The sequence below is a fragment of the Grampus griseus genome, assembly GCF_964374135.1.
Source record: "Grampus griseus genome assembly, chromosome: 1".
Taxonomy (NCBI): Eukaryota; Metazoa; Chordata; class Mammalia; order Artiodactyla; family Delphinidae; genus Grampus; species Grampus griseus.
The window spans coordinates 159107068-159130865 of NC_139017.1; the positions used below are offsets into that span (position 1 = coordinate 159107068).

The 23798-nt window shown below is 56.4% G+C and overlaps 1 protein-coding gene across 1 annotated transcript in view; it reads left to right on the forward strand.

Annotated features, from left to right (window-relative positions):
- The window catches only part of SDC3 (syndecan 3), a gene marked incomplete at its 5' end in the record, with an annotated part of 38130 nt that extends 14867 nt beyond the window's left edge, over window positions 1-23263 (forward strand). The window contains 4 exons of the mRNA XM_082652840.1: window positions 13544-13661; window positions 15260-15873; window positions 17959-18250; window positions 19214-23263. Coding sequence (XP_082508966.1) covers window positions 13544-13661; window positions 15260-15873; window positions 17959-18250; window positions 19214-19380 — 1191 coding nt within the window. The 3' untranslated portion in view covers window positions 19381-23263. The remainder of the gene's footprint in view (window positions 1-13543; window positions 13662-15259; window positions 15874-17958; window positions 18251-19213) is intronic.
- Window positions 23264-23798: the final 535 nt, after the last annotated feature.

Consider the following 23798-nt stretch of genomic DNA (forward strand, 5'->3'; position numbering starts at 1 on the left):
AGGGCTGGGGGGTCCTCGTGGTGTTCTTGGCTCCGCCCTCTTCGGGGCTCGTTGGGGCTCCTGCCCTGCAGTCTGAGCTGCGGGGAGACCGCTTCCCCCCGTAGTGACCAGATTGGGGGGCGGGGGTGGCGAAGGTTGCTGAGGTTGTGGAGTGGAGCAGGGAACTAAGGCGGTGCAGGCTTCAAACCTGGGTTCAGCCTGGTAGAGGTTTGGGGGACACCAAACACTTGTCAGAAGCCTGGCAGCTCGTGCCTCAGCCCAGCCCTCAGGACAGACGGGCCTCTGCGCAGAGAGTAGGGAGTGGAAACCAGCCTGGGGCTCAGCGGCTGCCAGCTGGGCTGGGTGGAGGCTGGTGCTAGAGCCAGGTGGAGGCAGGGCAGGGTGAGGGGCTGGGCCCGGTGAGGTGTCTGTTCTCAAGGCTGCCCTAGACAGCCACGGGGGGAGGGGCAGGCGGACTTGACTTCACACTCAGATGCGTCTCACCGCTAGGGCCTCGCCATCCTCCTGACCCCTTCCCTGGCAGGGACATATCCTCATGTCTCTTGCTGAGGGCGGCCAGGGGCCAGCCACATGGACAGAGGGTCTGAGTGGGAACATCCTGGAACCACTGGTGGCTGGAGCTGGGGACACTGGGGTCTAGCGGTGCAGATGGCAGCCAGCCTGAGTTTGGAGTTGCCTCCCTTCTCTTGGGTCCCGCTGGGCAAAGCCTGCTGCTTCCATTGGTCCCACCTGACAAAGTAGCCTTTGGCGAGCACAGGGGAAGCAGTTGCCGCACTGGCCCCTCCCACCTGTGGTCTGCAGAGTCAGTGTTTGCCCTTCGGAGAGAGGTCACCTCCCTCCCATCCGAGCATTTGAGTCCAGGTTCTGCTGTGTGACCTCGGGCAAGTACCTCACCCTCTCTGATCCTCAATCACACATTCATTCTTTTCTTTTTTTCTAAACAACAGCTTTATTGAGAGTTAACTCAAATACCCCACAATCCACCCATTTAAAGCATGTAATTAAATGGTTTTTAGTATTTTTACAGCTGTGCAACCATCACCAATATTACTCATTTTTATCACCCCCAAAAGCAACCCTATACCTATTAGGGTTAGAAAAGGGTCACTCCTCTTTTCTTCCCAATCACTCAGCCCTAGGAGTCACTAATCTACTTTCTGTCTCTATGGGTTTGCTTATCTTGGACATTTCATATTAGTGGAATCAAATAGGATGTGGTCTTTTGTGACTGGCTTCTTTCCCTCAGCATAATATTTTCAAGATTCATCCTTGTGGTAGCATGTATCAAGACCTCATTTCTATTTTTGTTTAATAATATTCCATTGTATGGACACACCACCTTTTATTTATCCATCTATCAGTTGATAGATATTTGGGTTATTTCTACTTTTTGGCTGTTATGAATAATGTTGCATTTTTTTTTTTAAATATTTGGACATATGTTTTCACTTCCCTTGGATGTATATACCCTAGGAGTAGAATTATTGGACCATATGACTCTATGTTTAACCTTCTGAGGAACTGCCAGACTGTTATCCAGGGTGGCTGAACCATTTTCCGTTCCTACCAGTGGTGCATGAGGTTTCCAACTTCTCTACATTCTCTCCGCTACTTGTTATTTTCTGACTTTCTGATCACATTCATTCTTGCATCCATTCATCCCTTAGGTATTTATAGAACACCTGTATTTGACAAGGCAGGGTGCTCACTGCAAAATTGGGGAGAGAATTTATCCATTAAGGAGTTGTTTAGAAGATTCAGTGGCACCATAGCTGTAAAAACCTCCATGCGCTTAGTGACAGGAGATAAGATTATCAAGGGGAGAAGCTGAGGGTGGTCAGGGAATCACGGGACCCCGTGAGAGCAGAGGAAGAGAGAAAGGAGTCTGTGTGTTTTGACCACCTTCTCTGTGTCAGAACCTTTGCTTCAGTTCTCATGACCTTCTGGGCTGTACTGTTGTCCTGTTTGCTTGCCCCAAGGTCGCTCGGCCAAGAGGTAGCTAGGCTTTGGGCTGAGATCCTGTTTGGATAATCTCATTTAATCCTCCCAACCCTTTGAGGTTGGTACTATTATTATGTTCATTTCATAGGAGAAGAAAATGAGGCTCAGAGAGGTGGACTTTCTTGCCCAGGGTCACACAGCCGCTGAGGGCCAGTGCTGGGATTTGGACCCAGGCAATCTGGCTTCAGAGCTCCTGCTTACTGCGAGGTCCCACCTGTCTCCCAGGATGCAGGACATGAGGGTGAGGGCTGGGGCATCCGTCTGCCCCTATATCTCAGAGAGTGTTATCTGGGGCTGGAGGTGGCCTTGGAGGTGAATGTGACCCTAGACAAGCCTCTGGGGCCTCCTCCAGTTTTTTTTCTGACTCCTTGCTCTGTGCCTCAGTTTCCCATCTAGGTGATGGTGGTGGTGGCCCTGGAGGCCCCCATGACTCATGCTGAGTCTGGCTTGTTCTGTCCCTTGAAATGGAGCAGCTCAGAAGCCAGCAGAATAGGCCTGGGGTGAGGAGCTGTATCTCCACTGTTGTGAGTTTGTGCTGGTTATAAATAACCTAGCAAACGGGCGGGTGAGGGAGACCACAGCCGGACTCCTCAGGAGGCTGAGCCTGGATACATCACACACAGACGGGCACATTTCGTGTGTGTGTGTGTGTGTGTGTGTGTGTGTGTGTGTGTGTGTGTGTGTGTGTGTGTGTGTGTGTGTGTGTGTGTGTGTGTGTGTGTGTTGTGTGTTCCCAGGGTGTGTGCCTAGCATGTGCCTGGGGAGGCTTTGGGGAGGACGGAAGAGCTGTGTGGTGTCCCAGCACAGCTAGAAGGACTGGGCCTGCCTCGGGCTGACTCCGCAGGGTCTATCTGGTTTCCTGGAGGCCCAGCAGAACCCCAGGGCTGGTGAGATCTCTGGGGCCTCTGCCCCTGGCTTCAGGTGGCCCCTAAGATCTGGGAGAGCTGTCCTGTGCCCTTTGACCTTGCCTTTCCTTAGGTCCTATCCTGTGGGATGAGAACCAGACACACAGCACTGGGTCTCTCTCTGCTCTCCCAGGCCCTTCCCCGTTACCAGTCCCCCCCTGGTAATGCCTTGCTCCCCTTAACTCCATCTTGACTCACCAGCTGAGTTCTCTGTAACCTCCAGCAAGTTGCCTGGCCTGAGACTATGGAGTAAGGAGGCCCATTTCACCTGGTCCTATCAGTAAGGGGCCTGGTGTTAAGTGGGTGCTCAGTAAATGCTACTGTCCTTCCAGCCCAGGCCTGGTTGTAAAGTGGCCAGAACTGTAGGCTCTGCTGGGAACCTGCTGTCTTGCATGTTTTTGTACATAATTTGCATAGTTGTTTTATGAAAAAACTGCTGGGATCAGTCTCAGCCTCTCTTCCCTCCTCCCGGGGCAGTTGGAGCCCTGGTTGGATTTTGGAGGGACCAGAGAGAACTTTGGATGGGGAGACTGAGGCCAGAGGACAGGGTCCTGCCCAGGATCACATAGTGATTAGAAAAGTAGGTAATGTGGGTCTGTAAGGGTGATCCCATTCACGGTATTCACTGAACAAATATTGATGGAGGCCAACTGTGTCCCACTCACTGCCACCAGGAGCTGTTGGAGGGGGAGATAGGCATTAGACAAGGAGGTAAGTAAACAAGCTAATTTCAGGCAGTGGTGAGCTATGAGGAGTAAGCCTGGTGTTGACAGTGATGGGGTGTGTGGGGAGGTCACGTGGATGCATTTGGTGGTCAGGGAGGGCCTCTCTGAGTAGGTGAGCTTTGAGTAGGGACACCAAGTCACGCCCCAGCACTTACTAATTGCCTAATAACTGCTCATCATGTCACAGATGGTGTCTTGGTGTGTTGGGAATCATCGTTCCCATTTCATAGGTGGGTAAACTGAGGCCCAGTGAGGTGAAGGAACTTGACCAGAGCTCTCTGGAAGCCAGGACCAGAACATCTAACCCCACACTGGGTTGTTCTGGGAAACGTGGGCCCTTGCCGAGTCTGTTGGCAGGGATGGTTGCAGAGCCTGGAGACTCAATCCCAGGGGCACCTGCTGGTGAGTCATGGGGTGGTGGGTGGGGCTGCTCAGTGGAACCGGGCCACCTGTCATGGGAACAGGGCTTGTCTTCCATTTCTTCTCATTCCCAGACAGTCCATCTCTCTGTCTGTCTCTGTGCAGGGTGTTGGGGAGGGTGGGGTGGTGGTGTGTAGACTCTGAAGCTGCCAGCCACCCACCCCGAGGAAATTCCTGGTGGGGGAGACTGGTGAGGACTGGGTGTGTGCTACAGTGTGCAGAGCAGGGTCCTTAGGGTTCAGCTAATCCAGGGGTTCCAATCTGGCTCCATTGCTGTGTGACTTTGGGCCAGTTGCTTCACCTCTCTGAACTTTGGTTTGCCCATCTGTGAAATGGGGACAATAATCTCTCACCAGTAAGATGTTTGTGAAGAGAAATGGGGCCATGTGCATACAGTGAGTGCTCCTCTGTGGGAGCTGTAACGGTTGTTCATGGTCAGGGAATAACGGCCCCAGACCTTCTACAAAAAAACATCCTGCTGTGTCCCCACTGGTGGTTTAACAGCCTCCTCCGTCTCCTCATCTGTAGATGGAGACAGTAGTACCTGCTTCCCAGGGTGGCCAAGTGCATTCCATGAGAATCTGGTAGAAGGGGCCCACTGGAGTGATGGGAGATGGTTGGTGGCCCCTCCTTCCCCAGTAAATGACAACACAGTGGAGGCAGAGTCCCCAGGAAGGGACTTCAGAACAGGCAGGTGGTTGGCATGCGGCAGCCTCACAGGGGAAGCTATGTTTGAGCTTCCTGAGCACATCCCTGTCTTGTTGACTGTGGGTCACCGGGTGTCTAGAATAGTGCCTGGTACACAGTAGGTGCTTAATAGATATTGCTTGTACTGACTTTCTGGTGGAGTAGGTGCTGGTCAGGCAGAGATGTGGAAGGGTGTTCAGGAAGCAGGAACAGCATGTGCAAGGCCTGGAAGGAATCCATAAAGGATTCAGTGCGGGAGGAGCATGGGAGCTGGGCAGCTGGGGGCCTCAGTGGGTGGTCCTGCTCTCAGACACAGCCTTGGGGACAGGAATAAATGAGCGGTGTGAGTCAGGGTGGCCGAGAAGGTGATGCTAGAGGGCAGGTGGCTGGGATGGATGGAGCAGTGACAGTGGGGGGCGGGGGGGAGGAGCGGGGAATGCCCCAGCCCTGAGTTGAGGAGAGGGCTGGTGTTCCCAGGGTTGCGCTGCCATCCTCTGTCCAGGTATAGGTGACAAGGGTGAGCAGCTGTAGGGTGGCCAGCCTGCACCCTGGCTGGGGCCGGCGGGGCTGGTGGGCCGGGAGCTAGGCTGATGGAAGAAGCTGGCGGGTGGCCCGTGGGCGAGGTGTCTGAGCGCTGTAAGCCAACCGTGGCGGCCAGCCGGTGAATGCCGGGGGAGGGAACCGGGCTCTGCTAAGCCAGCCAGTCTGCAGTGAGGTGCAGCTACGGAGCTCCGGGCCACTGGGCCTGCCAGCTCCCTTGGAGGCTTTTGTGTTCACTTCCTTCCTGCTGGTTCCTCTGTTTGCTCCTAACTCACGACCAGCCCCAGTGGGGTCTCAGCAGAAGGAAGGGGCCAAGGAGTTTCAGAGACCAGGGCGCTGCGGGCATGGGGACTCAGAAAGAGCGTGCTAGTTCTCATAACAAAAGTACTCGTGAGTTTATTGTAGAAAGTTTGGAAAATACAAACAGGTCCCGAGTAAAAAATGAAAAACTACCTGTAATCCCACCACCCAGAGAGAGCCTCTGGGAACCTTTAGTCTTAGAATTCAGTGTTTAGAAATACACTTTGGTACTGAGTTCATTAAAACAGGATCAAGTTCTACGTATTTTTTTTATAACCTATTTTTAAATTTAATGATAATAGTATTAATAGCCAGCATTTATGGAGCAGTTCCTTAACATGTGGGCACCGGGAGTCTCCTACAGTGAACCCCAGGTGGTGGCTATTGTTATCTTTGTTTCCCAGGAAAACCAGGCCGAGAGAGTTAAGTACCTGTCCAAGGTCACTCAGGTATTGAGAGACAGAACTGTCTGTATGATCCTATCAACAGCTGTGCTGCATTGCCTCTTGACAACCAGAGTGTACATTCTCCTGTCCTTGCATATTCTTTGAAACAAGTAAAAAAAAAAAAAAAAAAAAAAGCCTTTCGTTATGCATTTATGCCTTTTAATGACTTACGCAGTGTGGATTTGTGAAAACACAGTTCTTGATAGCTGCATAATATTCCATGTCGTGGTTGTGCCCTAAGTTACTTAACTAGTCGTCTGATATTGGGAATGTAGGTTATTTCCCCTTTTTCTCTCTTATAAATAACACTGCCCTGGCTCTCTTTGACCTGAGGACTGAATTCTTGGACACCCAGAGTGTCCAAATCAGAAAGGCACTTAGAGCACCAAGCTGACAACAGGTTCATTTCCCAATGGGGCAACGGAAGTGCAGAGAAAGGGGGAGGGGGCTTGTCTGGGTCTGGGAGGCTGCAGCCTCCTGAGCCAGGATGCTGCTAGCTGTCTCGTCCAGTGTTGATGAGAGCAGTGCCACCATGGGGAAGGGGGTTCTGGAGAGGATGGTGGGAGCACAGGGGTGGGTAGTGGCGAAGGTGGTGGGGGTGGTGGGCTGGGGCTGATGGAGTACGGGTGTGGGGTAGGGAGGGCTCTGCTGTCGGGAGGTCTCTTGCAGAGCAGCTGGCTGAGGTGGGATGGACCCAGAGGGGTGTTTCCTGCCCTCTCAGTTGCCCTTGTGGGCGGTCTGGGGGTGGGTATTTGGAAGAAGGGTGGTGGGAGGGTGAGTGGGTGACAGTGTGTGTGTCTGGGCTTTGCTGATTGTTTTGGGTGGGGGGGTCTGTCAAGTGGGCCTCCTCAGCCCTTCCTCCCCCTGCTTCTCCTCCAGGCCCCTCTGCTCTCTGGGACTTGGGCTCTGTGGCCCCTTCCTGGCCGATGCAGCCTTCGCGCCCCTCACCCCTCCGGCAGCCAGTGAATGTGGTGGGGGCTCGGTTCCCAGCCAGGGCAGCTGTGGATGGGTAGGGGGTGGAGCCTGAAGCGTCCCCCTTCCTGGTCCAGGCTCTCCATTGTGTAGCCCCCTGGCTGTCCTGCTGCCCAGAGCCTGGCCCCGGCCCACATTCCTGTGGTGACGCTCTGGGTCTCCGGGTTGGAGCTGGTGAGCGTGAGGGGCACTGAGTTCTCACAGGACTGAGGGCCTTTTGGGGATGGGGGCTGGTGGGGATGGAGCCTGTGGGGATCCAGAGGGCTCTGCTGAGACCACCGTGCTTCTGGGAGCTAGTGTTAAGTCACTGTGTGTCGTTGGACAAATCACTTTACCTCTCTGAGTGCTGCTTGGCAGGCTAATTCCCCACCACCTGCCCCTCTTATCCCCCTCTCTGAGCCTCAATTTCTACATCTGTAAGAAGGGAGAACTGAACTCAGTCATCACTCAGGCCTGAAGGGGAGAAGAATGTACCACGGTAAGACCACCAAATGGTTACTGAGTGCCGGCTGTGTGCTGGGCAGCAGGAGGGCTTCTGGTGCATCATCTTACTTGATTCTCACGACAGCTCCATGAAGAGTATATCATTATTTAACCAAATAGAGGCTCAGAGAGGTTGAGTAACTTGCCCAGAGTCACCCAGCAAGTAAGCAGAGCTGGACTTGAACCCAAGACTTGAACCTGAAGCTGAGCTCCCAACCCCTGCTCACATCGCCTCCAGTCACCAGGAGAGCGGAGCCTGAGACTGGCTACTGTGGGGAAGGAAGCTCGGGCAGAATTCGTTATACTTGATTTTATTCTTAGTTTTTGCGGCATGATTAGCACTGCACAGGGTGCCGGGCTCCTGGCCCACCTACAGCTGACCTGATTTGTGTGTCCGCGCCTGTTTCTGTAGCTCGCCCTTCCTCTCCCCGCATCCAGCCTCTCCTTTTTTCTTTCTCTGCATTCTCCCCTGCTTTGTGGCTTTGGCGATGCCGCTTAGGCTCTTTGGGCAGGAATAGCCTCGTCTGCAGCATGGGTGTAATCATCCCGATTCTACTCCCCTCAGGAGGCTGGTGAGGCTTAAATGAGATAAAAGCTTCAGAATTCATAATGGAAGTATTAACATGTATCTAACGATAATCACAGCTACATTTATGTATTCAGCTCGCAGTGTTGGGTTCTGTGCTCAGCCCGTTACCTGCATGATCTTATTTGATCCTCACGGCACCCGTATGAGTCCCATACTGTTATTAGCATCCCCATTTTACAGATGAGAAAACTGAGGTGCCAGGAGACTCGGTGGCTTGCCTGATGCCCAATGGGTAGTGAGGGAAGGAGCTGATTTATTCTGGCTTTAACCTCTGTGTTATCCTGTTTCTCTGGGAAGCCTCATGATGGGGGCAGGGGCAGGTGGAGGGAGCTGGGCATGAAAGACCCAGACTTCTGGTGTCCAAGGAGGGCTTGGAAGGAGGCTGGGGGCCGGAGGAGGGAGCCGGAGGAGGGAGATGCCCTGCCTTTCTACCTGAACATGTCCCCCCCACCCAACCCCACTGGAGAGAGATGGCAGTGGAAGTTACCCACCCATCCCAGCAGTTCTAAAACTATGGAGAGGATCAGGTAGGCGTGGGGGCGGGTGAGTGACAGGCAGCTCTGGTCACTGCTGGTCCCATCAGGTCAGAGAGCCTGAGGTACTTCTTTGGGTCAAGGCTGTGGGTCAGCTCAAGGTAGGATGGTGGCAAGGGGGCAGTGAGGAAAAATGGCAGGGGGTGTGCCAGTCCATTGGGCAAGGTGCCGTGTCTCACCCCGGCATTGTAGGTGTGCTTGTACATACCCCCGAGGGAAAGTGTGCATGGTGTGTGTGCACGGTGTGCATGTGTGGAGGGGAGTGGGATGCAGGTGTTAGGGGCCTGTTGGTGGGTGATTGAGATGGGGTACATGTATGGTGCAGTGGGTGCTTTTTCAGGGACGCATGGGTGGAGCATGTGGGGAGCAGGAGTGGGTATTTGGGAGCATTTGGGGTGTTTGCCATGTGCGGGCGTGTGTATGGTGTGCGGGGGTGGAGGGGTGGTAGTTTTGAGCTGAGATTGTCCAGGGGCTGTGGGTCACAGGTGTAGGAACCCCAGATGAGCAGCAGATTGGGGGCTACCCTGGAGTGTTCGGGGCAAGGGTTCCAGGGGCTAAGGACCCGTGCTCATGTCTCAGCTCTAAACCCCAGCCTCAGTGCCTGCATCTGTGAAGTGGGGATAATAAAATCCGGGGAGGCTGTGATGGTTGAAGGCGGTGGCGCAGGTAGAGTTCTTCCAGCGCCTGACCTGGGACAGGGCCTCCGTAGTGGTGGGCAGAGGCCTCTGGAACCCCCTGAGGACCCTCAGTAGCTCCCCAGGGGAGCTCAGACCTTTACCCACTGCTGGGGGAGCCTCCGGCTGGGTGTCGTGGCCGGGACTGGTGGTGGCAGAAAGCAGAAGGTGCAGGGGCCTCTGCAGTGGGCTGTGTGGGGCGTGTGGGGATGTGAGGGTGAGAAAAGATTGTTTACAGGTCGTGAGGTTTTTGTCAGAGTCCGAGGGTGTCGCTGCCATGGGGAATGTGGGCTGTGATATGTGACTCAGGGGGCATGCTTGGACGTGGGGAGGGTTGGTGTGTGCCACAACCCACGGACGTTGTGTGGGGTGTGTTAGGTGAGGAGAGGGGTGCAGCTGTGTGTGTGTTCATCTAGAGAGGTGGTAAACGGGTGAGCCCACGTGGTATGTGCCAGGCTGTTGTCTGTGAGTTGTGGTGGGTACACAGGTTAGGGTCAGTAAATGTGGATCATGACTGTGTATGCGTCTGTGCTGGTGTGTGTGCGCGTGTGCGCGCGCGCACACTTGGGTTGGGTGTGCAGGTGTGCTTATCAGGCATGGGAGGGTGTGTGGTTTACCTGGAGGGGGCACAGTTGAGGGTCAGGGGGAGGCCGGCATTTGAGTTCAGTTCTCCTTTAAGGGAATGGCGTGGATAATTATGCTAATTATGCATGGAATTATGCAAATAGAGAGGTCGTTTGGGGGTCAGAGGCTGTTTCACCATCCTCCTCTGGCATTTGTGACTTCTGAGGCTTTCCCTGCTGCCTCCCAGGCTCAGTTCCCCACCCCCCATCTCTCTCCTCTCTCCTGTCTCCTCTCTCCTCTCTGTAGCCCTAGTAGCTGCAGCTTCCAGCACCCCTGTAGTGTTCCTGGGAGGTCCCGGTGAGCCCTGGTCCCCCAGGGAGGGGTACAGCTGGCACTGAGTAGACTCGGGGAGGGGGCTGGGCAAGATGGCATCATGCACCCCACCCCCACCCGCCAGGTCTCAGGTGTCCCGGTGTTAAGTTTCCCAGGGTGAGCTCAGGGGTGACTGGGTTGTTGTTGGCCATCACCCCTTCTACCCCATCTGGGGGCTGCTTATTATTTGGAAAGAATGTTCTCTTGGATGTAGGCTTGGAAAATCACTGAGGTGGCCCCTTCCCCAGCTTTGTCTGATGAGCGTGAGGCTAAATTAAGATGTGAGAGAATTCTCTCCCTCAGCCTCCCACTCTTGCCTTCCCTTTCTCTCGCACACCCAGTCCTCCCTCCACTCCCTCCTCCCTGTCCCCCCACACCGCCCCTCTGACCCCCTGGCTTCCCTCTGTCCTTGCATCTCTGTCTCCATCCAGTGTCTCCCCCCACCCCCATCATTCTCTCTGTTCTTCCATGATCTCTCCCTTTCCTGTCCCCGCCCCAGTCTCTGTGGGGATCTGGAGCTCCTGGTCCTTAGCATGGAGGAGATGGTTGTCATGGTAACGGTTGTCATGCCGATGGCTACTGAGCTAGGGATGAATAGTATCTAGGTGAGAGCTACCTGAGTGGAGGCTGATGGGTTCACAGGAGGTTCCATACTCGTCTCTGAGCCTCAGAGCTGCACAGTGTGTGCCCCCATCTAGTGCCCGCCCCCATGCATGTGCCTGTTTGCACCCAAAGGCACGCCAACACGCGGGGCCTCTCTCTGCCTTTAGGTGAGTGTGTGTCAGGGTGTGTCTGTATGTGTTCTTTCTATGTCTCTGGGTGTGTCATTTCAAGGGCCTGTGTGGCTTTGCAGGGTGTTAGGGGCTGGTGTGTGGTGCTGGTCACTGTGGAATCATGAGGACACCCTGTTTTGGCTCCCGCATTTACCCCACTTTGGGGTTCCCCTGGGACCACAGACTTCTTAGAACCCCTCCTCCCAGCTAAAGGGCTTCCAGCCTTCCCTGGCTGCCTGGAAGGATGGAGAGACAGTGAAGATGGACCTGCTCAGGAGAGGCAGTCTGAGCCCCGTCCCTGCTCAGTCCCCATCCTGCTGCATGTCTCTGGCTTCAGGTTACTTGCCTAAGAATGGAGCAGAAAGTCTCCAAGGGACCCCAGCTTAGCTGGCCCAGGTGGTAGAGGCTGGTAGTGTGGGAGCTTCTAGCCCCCTCACCTCAGGTCCTGGGGCTTTGTTCTTCTGGGAAGTGGGAGCAGAGATGGGAGCTGGGGAAGGTTGGATGGTAGCTGTTCTGAGCTCCTGAAATGTCTAAAACGGAGGAAGACCCAGCAATTAGTCACAGAGCAATTACTCTAATTGTTCCACTCCATGACTCACTGGTAGCAAGTAAATACTGATTAATTCATTATTTTGAGACTGTGTGTGCGTGTGTGTGTGTGTGGGGGGGTAACGGGTATGGTGGGGGGAATCTCCTGGCTCCCTGCCCTGGCCTCCTGCCCTGCGTGGCCTGTGTAGGGCTTTGGAGCAGGTGGTCAAGGCTCGGGGCTGGAAGCCAGGATTGGGATCCTCTCTCTAGCTCCATAGGAACTCCAGAAGGGGGCCTGTCAGGGGTGGGAGTGTGAGAGTCTGAGCAGAGATCACAGCGCCAGTCCAGCCCCTCTCCTGCTCACACACCTTCTATGGCTCCCCATGTCAGTCCAACAGTAGTGACATTCAGACTCCACCTCACACCCGCTGAGCCGCCAAGTTCTGTTTTCACAATATTCTGATGTGCAGTCAGGATAAAACATGACCAGTTTCCAAGATAAAAGTCACCAGCCGAGCACTGAGAGCCTGTGATGGACGGGGCTTCCCCAAACTCAACTCCAGCCTGTCTCTGCCCCACTCCTGTCCCGGGAATTACATCCCCCAACTCCAAGCCTGTTCCCTAACAGATACTTCCTGATACCTACTGTGTGTCTGACACGGTCTTGCCTCCATCGAGGTGTAGTTTAGTGGGGGTGGGAACAGTCACAGAAAAAGTATATACCCAAAGCCAGCACCGCTCACAAGTAGTGGTAGTTGTGAATTCAGAAGCACAGGATGCTCTGGAAGATCAAAGCAGGAGGGCTTCTCAGAAGAAGCGATGGGGAGCGGAGTTAGCTGGTGGGAAGCTGGAGGATAAGGGGTGGGAAGGTAGGGTGTTCTCTTGGGGGCAACAGCATGAGTGAAAGAGGCGGGAGAGACCATGTTCCAGGAACAGACAGGGGCCCGGTGGTAGGAATCCAGTGATTGCAGGGGTTCTGAGGGACCCTGGATGAGGCTGTCAGTCCCAGCTGTGGTGGCATAGGCTGTGCTTCCCCACCTCGGAACTTTTGCTTATCCTGTTATCTCTGCTTGAGATGCCTTTCTCTCTCTATTTCAGTTGCTTAAGATCCAAGTGCTAATCCTTTAGATCTGAGCACCAGGTCATCTTTGTCTGTAAGCTCTCAGGGGGCAGGGACTGTGGCTGGGCTCAGTCTGGATCCAGGGTCAAAAGTGTGGTTGGGGGTTTTCGCTCCTGTCTTGGATGCCCTTAGGGCTGGCTCTCAGCCCGGGGTTGCAGTGGGGAGGGATGGTCCAGGCCCAGGAGCCACAGCACCTGGCCTTCCCAGGTTCTGATTTTGGGGGGAGTCTTGGGTCTGGAGAGCAGGACCCTGGGAGAAGCCCCTCTCACGCCTGCAGACTCTCAGGAGACCCTTGGCAGAAGTGAAAGCGGCATCCGTGCCCTGAGCTGACTCTCGGCATTGAGATACTTTGGGGGGAGTGTAGACAGGGGGGCTGACTTCGGTTTGGGGAGGACCCAGGGCTGGAGCCCACTCCCTTCTCTCCCTTCCCCACTTATCCAAGGTACTTCCCTCCCAGAACCCCAAACCTCCGCAACACCCATGTCTATCTAATGGGACTAATTGCCCTATCTTTGGGATTTTGAGGTGTGAGACTTTGGGTCCCTAGCGGAGTCCGAACCTTATCATTCACGTGCTCTCTGGTGACCTGGGGCAATGGGGCCTCCCTCCTCTCCACGCTGGAAGGGGTCAGATGGTGCTGGCCACACCGAGGGTGCTGCTAACTGGGCTGAGAACCTGCTTCTCTGAGGTGCACTCAGCACATATTAGCGTGCTGCATGCTCACAACAACCCAACAAGGCAGGAAGTGGTAAGCCGGCTTACTTCGGCTCTCTGTTTACCCCCGTGGAGGCCACATCTGATGCTGTCCCTCCATTGTCACTTGGCCCATGAGGGTGTCTGTGGTTCCTCTGGGCATGTCCAGGCTGCTGGCCTCAGGTGCTGAGCTCTGTGCCTGACTCTGCCCTCCCCAGGCTCAGCGCTGGCGCAGTGAGAACTTCGAGAGGCCCGTGGACCTCGAGGGCTCTGGGGACGATGACTCCTTCCCCGATGATGAGCTGGATGACCTCTACTCCGGGTCGGGCTCGGGCTGTAAGTACCCCCTTCCCTTTCCCTGCATGTTGTGTCAGCAGTGCCAGTCTGCCTCCAGTGCCCCATCCGAGGCTGCGATGGCAAGGAAGAGGAACCCTCGCAGGCTCAGTTAAATGGTGGCGTAGGGGAGGGGGGGTCAGGCAGGGGGAGCTCATGGACCTCAAGCACAGGAAGGGCAGGCCACTCTTCCTGGGGTGGAACCAGGGCCTGGAGGCCTCAGAGCCTAGCATTCCCAGCTCCCCACTGCTTCTGTCTCTGCATCTCTCTGTGCACTGCTTGGGTCCCCTGCAGACCTCCGGCCTCTGACAGGGAACACAGACGCCCCTCAGTAACGTAGTTATCAGTACTGTTGTGACCACTTGGAGGAACTCAGTAGCCCCTTTTCAGTTGCAGTGGCCGATCCCCAGCAGAGGCCATTTGATTGGCTCAGCTTAGGCCAGGTGGCCCCCTTCTGTCCAATCAGCGGTGGCCAAGGGCAGGGTTAGGGCAGTGAAGGAAAATGGCAGGTACCTCCTGTGGTGCCTGGGACAACCCAGTTCCAGGGCCTCGTCCAGAAAGGCCAATAGAGTAGCGTGAGATCAGGGAGGCACACTGAGTTCGAATCCCACTTTCGCTACTAAATAGCTGTGCCACCTTTAGCCGTTTTCCCTCTTTCAATCTATTCTTATCTGTGAATGGTGATAAATATGCCTTCTCAGAGCCTCTGGAAGGCTTCAGTTTAAGACATCAGGGTCTGGCACAGAGAAGGAGCTCTAAAAATGGTAGTAAAAAGGGGTGTGGAGATCGGGCCCCCTGAGGGGGCAGGACGAGCCTAACGGATGGTAGGGGGTCTGTGCGCTTTGGAACTGGCCACGTACAGCTCCTTGCCTCTAGTCTTCCCACTTTAGCCCACTCCTGTAAGCCTCTTGTGAGTTAATCTTCATGAAATCCATCCCGATGGGTCACATCTCTACTGCCAAACCTCCTCCCCACCCCTCCTCTGCCTAGTTCAGGCCCCTGGGAGCTGCTGTGGCCTCTCTCTCTCTCTCTCTCCCCTCATTTTCTCCCGAGGCCCTCCCTTCACTTGTCCTGGCTTGGAATCCGGAGTGCTCAAGCATCCCCTGTGGGAGAGGCTTGTTCTCCCTCTTGCTCTCTGCCTGTGCCTCCGAGGGAGCCTTAGTTTACCCACCATGTGTGTTCATGTAGGTTGTACCCATGTCTGACTCTTCCCAGAATGCCACTCCCCTCTCCCCCTCCTCCCTGCAACCTCCAGCAAGATTTGCAGCCAGTAGGTCCTGAGTTGCCACTGCCTGGATTCAACCTGCTGGAAGCTCCAGGCTGGGTGGGCTGGAATAGTCAGGGAAGGCTTCCTGGAAGACGTGGTCCCTTAGAATTTTTGGCTAGGCAGAGAAGAGTTGGGGAACATTCACTGGCTGTCAGCCAGCTGGTAACCGTTGGCTACCTTGTGCCTTCCTCCTTTCCCTCATCCTGTCCTGGGAAAATCATGCAAAGTGTGAGGGTTGAGAGCCCCCCATCTCGATGGCCATTGCTACCTGGGATCCTCATGCCCCTCAAATCACCCAGCTCCCTAGCTCTCTCCTCTCCCCCTCACCCCCCAGACTTCGAGCAGGAGTCGGGCATCGAGACAGCCATGCGGTTCAGCCCAGATGTGGCCCTGGCAGTGTCCACCACACCCGTGGTGCTGCCCACCGTGGACATCCAGCCTGTGGGCACCCCGTTTGAAGAGCTCCCCTCTGAGCGCCCCACCCCAGGGCCAGCCACCAGCCCCCCGTTGGTGACAGAGGTCCCAGAAGAGCCCAGCCAGAGAGCCACCACCATCTCCACTCCTACGGCAACCACTGCTGCCACAACCACAGGGACCCCAGCTGTGGCCACAGTGCCCGCCACAGTGGCCACCGCCACCCCCAGCATCCCTGCAGCACCTCCTTCCACGGCCACCACCTCCATCGTAAGGACCACCGGCATACGGAGGCTTCTGCCTCTTCCACTGACCACGGCAGCCACAGCCCGGGCCACCACCCCGGCGGTACCCTCACCTCCCACCACAGTGGCTGTCTTGGACACAGAGGCCCCAACACCCAGGCTGGTCAACACAGCTACCTCCAGACCAAGGACCCTTCCCAGGCCAGCTACCACCCAGGAGCCTGACATCCCTGAGAAGAGCACCCTGCCCCTGGGGACCACTGCCCCTGGACCCACGGAGGTGGCTCAGGTGAGTGGGTGGGGAGAGGACAGGGAATCAGAGCAGAGGAGGGTGGGTCAGGGCCTGGGGGAGGGAGGACGGAGCTGGGCAGGGGTGAGATCTAGGAGGTTCTGAAGATGAGCCAGACAGGGATGGGGAGGGTAAGATAGGCATGAGGCCGGAGGGCCAAGGCTGAGGGTGAGTTACAGGACGAGGAAAGAGATTGAGATGGATGGGGCTGGAAGAGGGACCAGGCCTGGGTCTTTAGATGTTAGGACAAGACATCAATGGGGAAGGAGCTGGGTGAATGGGAGTGTTGATGTGGGGAGGGGCCAGGGGCCTGCGTGTTCTGATTAAAAGCACAGGCTCAGGAGCCTCGCAGCCTGGGTTGGAATTCTTCCACTGCCATGTGCCTTCAGGAAGTCACTGATCCTTTTTATACCTTTGTCTCCATATCTGTGAAAAGGAGAAAATCATAGAATGCAAATCATAGGGTTGTGAGAATTAAGTTTCCCAACATATCCAAAGTGCTTAGAACAGTGCCTGGCAATACTAAGTAAGCTAAAAGTTTCACTTTTGTTGTCGTCATCGTTGTTATTATCCATCTGAGGGGGATTAAGAGTGGGGCTGTGTGAGAGGAATACTGCATCTTACGTTCGTGGAGTGCTGCCTGGGTGGCAGGCTCAGTGCTGAACACGTTACCTGTGCCATCTCCTCTCCCCCTCACACTCACCCCACGGGGTGGCACTGCCGTCATCCTCCCTTAAAGGTGAGGCCCATTTCCAAGGCTTCACAGGCAGCAATGGCAGACTGAGGATTTGAACCTGGCAGTCAGCTCCAGAGCTCCTCAGGGTGTGTGTGTGTGTGTGTGTGTGTGTGTGTGTGTGTGTGTGTGTGTGTGTGTGTGTGTGTGTGTGTGTGTGTGTGTGTGTGTGTGTGTGTGTGTGTGTGTGTGTGTGTGTGTGTGTGTGTGTGTGTGTGTGTGTGTGTGTGTGTGTGTGTGTGTGTGTGTGTGTGTGTGTGTGTGTGTGTGTGTGTGTGTGTTCGGGGTATTATGGATGGGGAGGTTGAAGGGAAGAGGATGAAGATGTAAGGAATGCCGGGATGGGTGGGATCAAGGAAGTGGCAGAAGTAGCCTGGTCCCTGCTGGGTGTGCTGGGCAAGGAGGGCATGTAGGGACGTTGGTTGGGGTATTAAAGCCCTTTGCCTCCGGCTCTCGAAGAGGAGGGCCCTCAGGCTATGGAGCTGCCTTCGGGTCATCGTCAGGCCCTCCGACTCCCCAGCCAGCCGCAGCAGGACGCAGGCCCTGCTTTTTGCTCCTCTGAGCAGTCGGGACAACCTGGTGTTTCACAGATGCTTGGCCAGGCAGGCAGGGGAGACAGTGCTAGGGCACTGAGACCAGGTTGCTGGTGCAGCCTCTGCTCACGGCCTTTCCTCGGCCTGGACGCCAGACCCACGCTCTCCAGGCCCACTTGGGAAGCAGCTACATCCCTGCCATGATCCTAACTCTGGTCCTGCCTCCATGTGGTGGGAGCCATTGAGATTTGTGGTGCTCTTAGACTGACCTTCAGGCTAAGGGACTCACACCTACCCTAGGCACATGGATCCAGGATCAGGCCCACGTATTTAAGAGCTGCACCCAGCTGTCCCCAAGCAGCAGTCCCTGATAGGAACCCCCTAAGGATTGTTAGAAAGGCAGCTGGAGAAGGAAGTAATGGAGATGGGGTAGGGACCGGGATGTGTCCAGGGTGAGAATAGAGGCAGTGTAGTATAGTGGTTAGGAACACAGATTCTGGAGTTGGATAGATCTGGATTTTAGTTCTGCTTCTACCGCTTACTAGCTGTGTGTCCTTGGGCAAGTCATTTAACCTCTCTGGGCCTATTTCCTGCTCTATAAATTAGGGGTAATGATACCTCCTTTATGAGGATATTGTGAGGATAAAATGCCCATGATGTGCTTAGCACAGGGCCTGGCACATGGCGCATGCTTACTGAGTGTCAGCCCCACCAGGGAAGTGGCGTGGTGGCAGTGGGCTTGTGTGCATGTGTGTATGGCTGCACTGTGGCAGGGGGTGCTGGGGCCTGGCTCCTGGGCTCATGCTACCCTCCCTACAGACCCCAACTCCAGAGTTCTTCCTGACCACGATCCGGGATGAGCCAGAGGTGCCAGTGAGTGGGGGACCCAGTGGGGACTTTGAGCTGCCGGAGGAAGAGACCACACAGCCAGACACAGCCAATGAGGTGGTGGCTGTGGGTGGGGCCGCGGCCAAGCCGTCACCTCCACCTGGGACGCTGCCCAAGGGTGCCCGCCCAGGCCCCGGCCTCCTGGACAATGCCATCGACTCGGGCAGCTCGGCGGCTCAGCTGCCCCAGAAGAGCATCCTGGAGCGGAAGGAAGTGCTCGTAGGTGAGACTTGGGGCCTGGGAGGAGCCCAGAGGGGGAAGCTGGTGGGGCTCCAGTTTGCCCTCTAGGAACCCAGGAGGGAGGGTAGGATGTGGGTTTCCTAGGAGCCTAGTTTCCTAGGAAGGGAAAGCTGGGGACTCGGGGACCCCAGGATGTACCCTCTGGTTCCTCTTCTGATCTTCCTTACCCCAGGGTCAGACCTCCATCCTACCTCCAGCACTTTCCTCAGCACCCTCCGACCCCTCCTCAGACTCTGCCCTTGACCCCTGCTTCCCTGGACCATGCTGATTCACCCCTCCTGGACTGCAACCTCTGGATCCTAATCCCTGGTCCCATCCTTGGTTTGATCTGCTCCCACCCTTGATGCCAGCCCTGAGGACCTGCCCTTGGCCTTGTCTCCTGAAGAGTCTCTGGATTCATGGTCCAAACCCTGCCCCCCACTTAGGAGCGGTGTGGCCTCAGCCAGGTGCTTCACCTTTCCAGGCTCCCTTTTCCTCATCTGTGGAATGGGGATAATCATTTTGCACTTAATCAATTCTAAGTGCACATCTATTCATATGTTAACCCTTCTGCAGTTGGGATGTGTCCTAGTTTAGATGGAAGAGATTTTTCCATCCTAAGGGTATATAAAACACTGGAGCATCTTCTGATCGATGGCATCTTACATTTGATGAGGACCGTAGCACAGCACCTCCCTCATAGCACTGTGTGAAGACTCCATGCATTCGTGTGATGAGAACAGGTGATTAGAACAGTTCCAGGCTGCAGTGAGGGCTGTAAAGGGCAGCCAGTGCTGGTGTTTTAGCATTGAGTCCAAACTTCACTCCAACTCTGGTCTCAGGTTCGAGATTCCCAGCCCTCTCCCAACTCTTGCCCCCATCCCCCAGGGCCCTCTGCCCTCTCCTCAGGCTCTAAGCTCGTCCCACCCTGCCTCTGGCTCTTGACCTCTGCCCTCTTCCTCCACAGCTGTGATTGTGGGCGGGGTGGTGGGCGCCCTCTTTGCCGCCTTCCTGGTCACACTGCTCATCTACCGCATGAAGAAGAAGGACGAGGGCAGCTACACGCTGGAGGAGCCCAAACAGGCGAGCGTCACATACCAGAAGCCCGACAAGCAAGAGGAGTTCTACGCCTAGCGGAGCCAGAGTGCCTCCCTGTAGCCTCAGCGCCACCCCTGCGCCCACTCCCTGGCCCAGAGCCACCAGTCCCACCCTGGGACTGGGCCTGGGAGACAGCCTGGCCCCAGTTCATCTCTGCCACCCTCCCAAGGTCTGCCCAGACTGCCAGCTTCACACAGCTCTTCCCCAAGGGACAGGGGGCATTGCCATCTGCTCCAGACTGTGCCCTTATGAGCTCATCACTTGTTCGCCCCCACCAGCCTGGGGCTTTAGGACCTCATGTCAGGTGGACAGGAGGAAGGAAACTCCTGATTGGCTGGTGGAAGAAGGGGTGGGGCTTAAGCCCCAACCTCGCCCCGTGGGGCTGACTGAGGTTTCCTTCTGGGGGCAGAGAGGCACTCAGGCTGGTTTCCAGGACAAGCATTTGGCAAACTCAGCCCTTGAAATCATTGAGACACTGCAACCTCTTGCTTCTCTCCCAGGCCCCCTCCCTGCCTGGGTGAGACAGTACCCCTCACCACCAACCTGTATTGTCCTGGCCTCTCTGGGGTTGTGGGGTCGTTTTCCCTCACCCTTGCCCGTTGCACATGCACCCACAGGCTTCACCTCCTTCCCGGTCTGCCCCTGAGGAATCGGCTTCCCGAGAGGGCTCTGGCAGCCACTGGTGAGGAGGGGCTGGGCTGCTTGGACCTCCTTCCGAGTGGACTCTGCACAGACACTGTCTCCCACATGGTCACACGTATTGTCACACACAGACAAAAGCACGCAGTGACAAAATCATATGCAGTCTTGACCACCCAGCCAATCCAGACATGTCAGAGACACACACGTTCTTCCAAAGAGGTTTATTCATTTCTTACGTGCCCCCAAATGCTTATGACAATGCAAGTCACTAATCATCGTTACCCCGTGGTGATGGTGTGGCCTGCCTCCCTCTCTGCCACACTCCTCCCACCCCCCACCCACCCATACACCTGACACCACACACGTTGCCTCCAGCTTTCAGGCTCACTGGGGAGGGTGCCATTAGGCCAGAACAATCAGCCCATATTGGGTCCCCTGAGGTGCCCTGTCACACTCAGCCCTCACGACACCCTCACCAACCACATTGCCACCGACCCTGGCAGGTCTGATGCAATCCCACGTGGAGGCAGTCTCACCCACACAGCCCCGCTCTCACACTTGGACACTTGCCTTTCCTGGAATGAAGTGCGGTGTGGGGGCCATTGCCACAAGCCCCCTCAGGATGTTGCACACCTGCTGAGCCTGGCTTCACCCTGCCTGCTTCCCTCCCCTCTGTAGCCTGCAAAGGGCTTGCTCGGGGGCAAGTCCCCCACTTGCTGAGGAAGGCAGACTGGTTCCCGGAATTCAGCCTTGGGCTGGGGAGGGGGCTTGGGTCCCCCAGGACCGAAGGCCCCGGGTCGGGAGGGAGCATGTGGTGGGGCTCCTGGGCTCCCTACATCCCCCTCCTGCTCTGAGCTGGGGTCCGACTCTGCCTCCCAGGACACAAGTCTCCAAAGTGCCTGTGAGGGTGGGCCCTGCGCCTGGGCCCTCTGCGCCCTCTCCCTTTGGCCTTGCCGGGTCCACCTCAGCCCCACCCCTGGGCCCCTGGGGGCCTCCCGTGGACACCTGCCCATTCATTTGGCCAGACAACCTGGCGGTTGTCCTGGCTGCAGCTGGAAGCAGCCCATCCAGACGCACTGCCCCAGGCCGAGGGCTGCGGCCAGGCTGGAGCGGGGGTGTCACAGGCCGCAGCCCGCCTCCCCCGTCTCTGTTACCCTTGCAGATGGGGCCTCTTATGTAGATACTTTAAATGTGGGGCCACGAATCTCCTATGGGGGCTGTGCTTGGTGGGGCCTCTTGGAGCCGAGGGATGTGGTCTGAGTTGTGACGGTCTGGGCCTCACACCCCCACCCCTTGCCCACAACCCAGATTCAAGTCAGGAGACCGGGTTTTATTTCTGTTCCCTTTTCAAGACTCGCTGGCAATAGACTTGTGCAGGGTGCGGGCTGGGGGTGCCTGAGGCGGTGAGGGTGAGGTCCCGGGGAGCTTTGCAGCCTGTCTTTTCCACTGTCCTACTCCCAGGCTGGGGCTCCATCTTTCAGACTCGCAGGCCCCCTGGGCAGGGCCTGGAGGCTGGTGAGGAACCTAGCTGGTCCCACTCTTTGAGGGGCAGGAGTAGGGGGAGGCCTCCTGGGCCCACGATCTGTTGGAGGTGACCTGGCCTCAGTCATCCCTGGAGTGTAAGGGCTGGGGGACAGGAGAGACCAAAGTCCCAGCCTCCCTCTACCCTGCTTCCTGGCGGGCTGCTGTCTTGGGGCAGCAGCTCTGGTGAGAAGGCCTGGGCAGGCCAAGGCTGAGAAGCCAGGGAGCGAGGAGAGGGGATCTGGACCACCCAGGGGAGCTCTGGGATGCTGCGTCTGGGGTAAGAGACCCAGCAGTGGGCACAGCCTCGGCATGGGGCTGGGGCCCGTGGTGGGTGCAGGGTGGAGCACAGGACGTCTGAGCAGGGCGTAGGCTGGCTGGAGTGGGCTCAGAGGGGCTGCATGGGTCCAGCCTGGCCCCAGCAGGCCTAACTCCTCATGCTCTGTGGGCTGGCTTCTAACTTGGGGCCTCCTGGCACCGGCCTTTTCTCTGTGTCCTTAGCATTTGCGAGAAGAGGCCGAGGGCCTCGTTCATGGAGCCCTGGAACCAAGAAAAATGTCCAGGCTTTACCTTCATGAAGTTTCACACCATCCGATCAGCCCAAATCCATCCCAGCCAGCCCAAGTCCAGCGCAGCGATCCCAGAGTGGGCGATCCCAGAGTGGGCGATCCCAGAGTGGGCGGTACAAAGGACGAGCTGGAGCTCTCCTACGTGCAGTGTGAGTGCAGGCCTCACCCTGCCTGGATACATGGTGTGATGCGTGCAGGCCCTGCCCAAACATGTCCCCAGCCACCCCGGTGCTCCTGGGGAGGGTGTCCTGCAGGGCCCTGGCATTGCCGGGAAACGTGGCCAGTTCCAAAGGAAGAGGGAGCGTGTGTGCTTGACAGCCTCCCTGGGGCCTCAGCTGCCAGAGAGTGCAAGGCGGGCTGGGGCCACCCTCAGCTGTGACTCCTAGAGCCCAAGCTCTGTCTCCCCAGGGGGCCAGAGGGATGTCTCCCCTGAAGGGTTGGTCCCCTTGTTCGGAAGCAGATGGGTGGTCACCGGGGCCGGGCCGGGCAGGTCAGCCCCTCCTGGGGTTGGTGAAGCCATCTGTCCAGGCTTCCAAGCTGGGGCCCTGGGCACGGGGAGCAGACACACCTCTGCCTCATGGGACAGGAGTGGGCACTGCCTACTTGGCGCTCCTGAATTTCTTCTCCTGACAGCCACCACCCTGGACTTGCTTCCCCAGGCCTCCTGCCTGTAAATAGAAGCCCACAGACTGTGTACAGATTTACAGAGACGCCGAGGCTGGGCCCCAGAGTTGCCATCTAAGGGCTGATGGCCCCAGCATCCCCCGGGTGCCCACCAGGCAACTCAGCGCACCAGCCCCAGTGTGGCGAATGCATGTAAATATTTTTCGTAGGCAGCAGTGTGGCTCCGGAGAGCCCCCTGAAGACAGTGTCCCTCCTGTGCGTCCCTTCTCCTATACGATGCCTCCAAGAACCCGGCCTGGGGTGGGGGGAGTTTGTCCTTCCCTCCCCCAGGCCTTCCCTGCCCCTTCTCTCCCTCATAACCTGTTTATTAACCATACCTGTCCTGAGTTCATGGCCAAAACTTTAAATACGAAAAAGCGGTGGAAAAAGAAACCAAGGCACCTGCCCCACTGTGGGTGCTCACCTGTCCCAGCCTTGTGAAGGAACTGTGGTTTTTCTGTTTTTTTTTTTTTTTAACACTTCCTGTGCTGTGCCCATTTATAAGAGGAAATAAAATTAAACCGAAATGATGTCCTGTGGTCAGAGTGTGAGATAAGCATGGAGGTCGTTTGGGGAGGGGCAGCCCACAGTCCCATTTGGGCCTCAGCCACATCCCCCTTTAAAAGAAATTGAGAAGCAAGCAAAGAAAATTGAGCGACAGCCCCTCGCGGGAACCGTTATGGTGAAAGCTGCTCTTGGTTGAGAGCGTTTGGGAAGCCGTGGAGCTGACTGTGGCAAGGCTGAGTGGGCGCTGCGGTTGGGCGGGGTTAGGCTGTGGTGACACCGGGGGCCCTGTGGTCCAGCCCCAGGGGAAGAAGAACTGCGGTTTCCAGCCACAGGAGAGAATCTTGGGACCGCAGGATATTGGAACTGGACTGGCCAAGGCGAGATGTCTTTGGCGTCTAGAGGGCCTGGTTTCAAGCCTAGGGGACGTTTCCGAGCTCTGACTCGAGAAGCTACTTGGCGTGAGGCTCAGTGCTCTTACCTGAGAAATGAGGTGAGCGTTAACAACATCCCCAAGTACTGTGTGAGGAGGAGCACTCGGCACGGTCAGCCTCA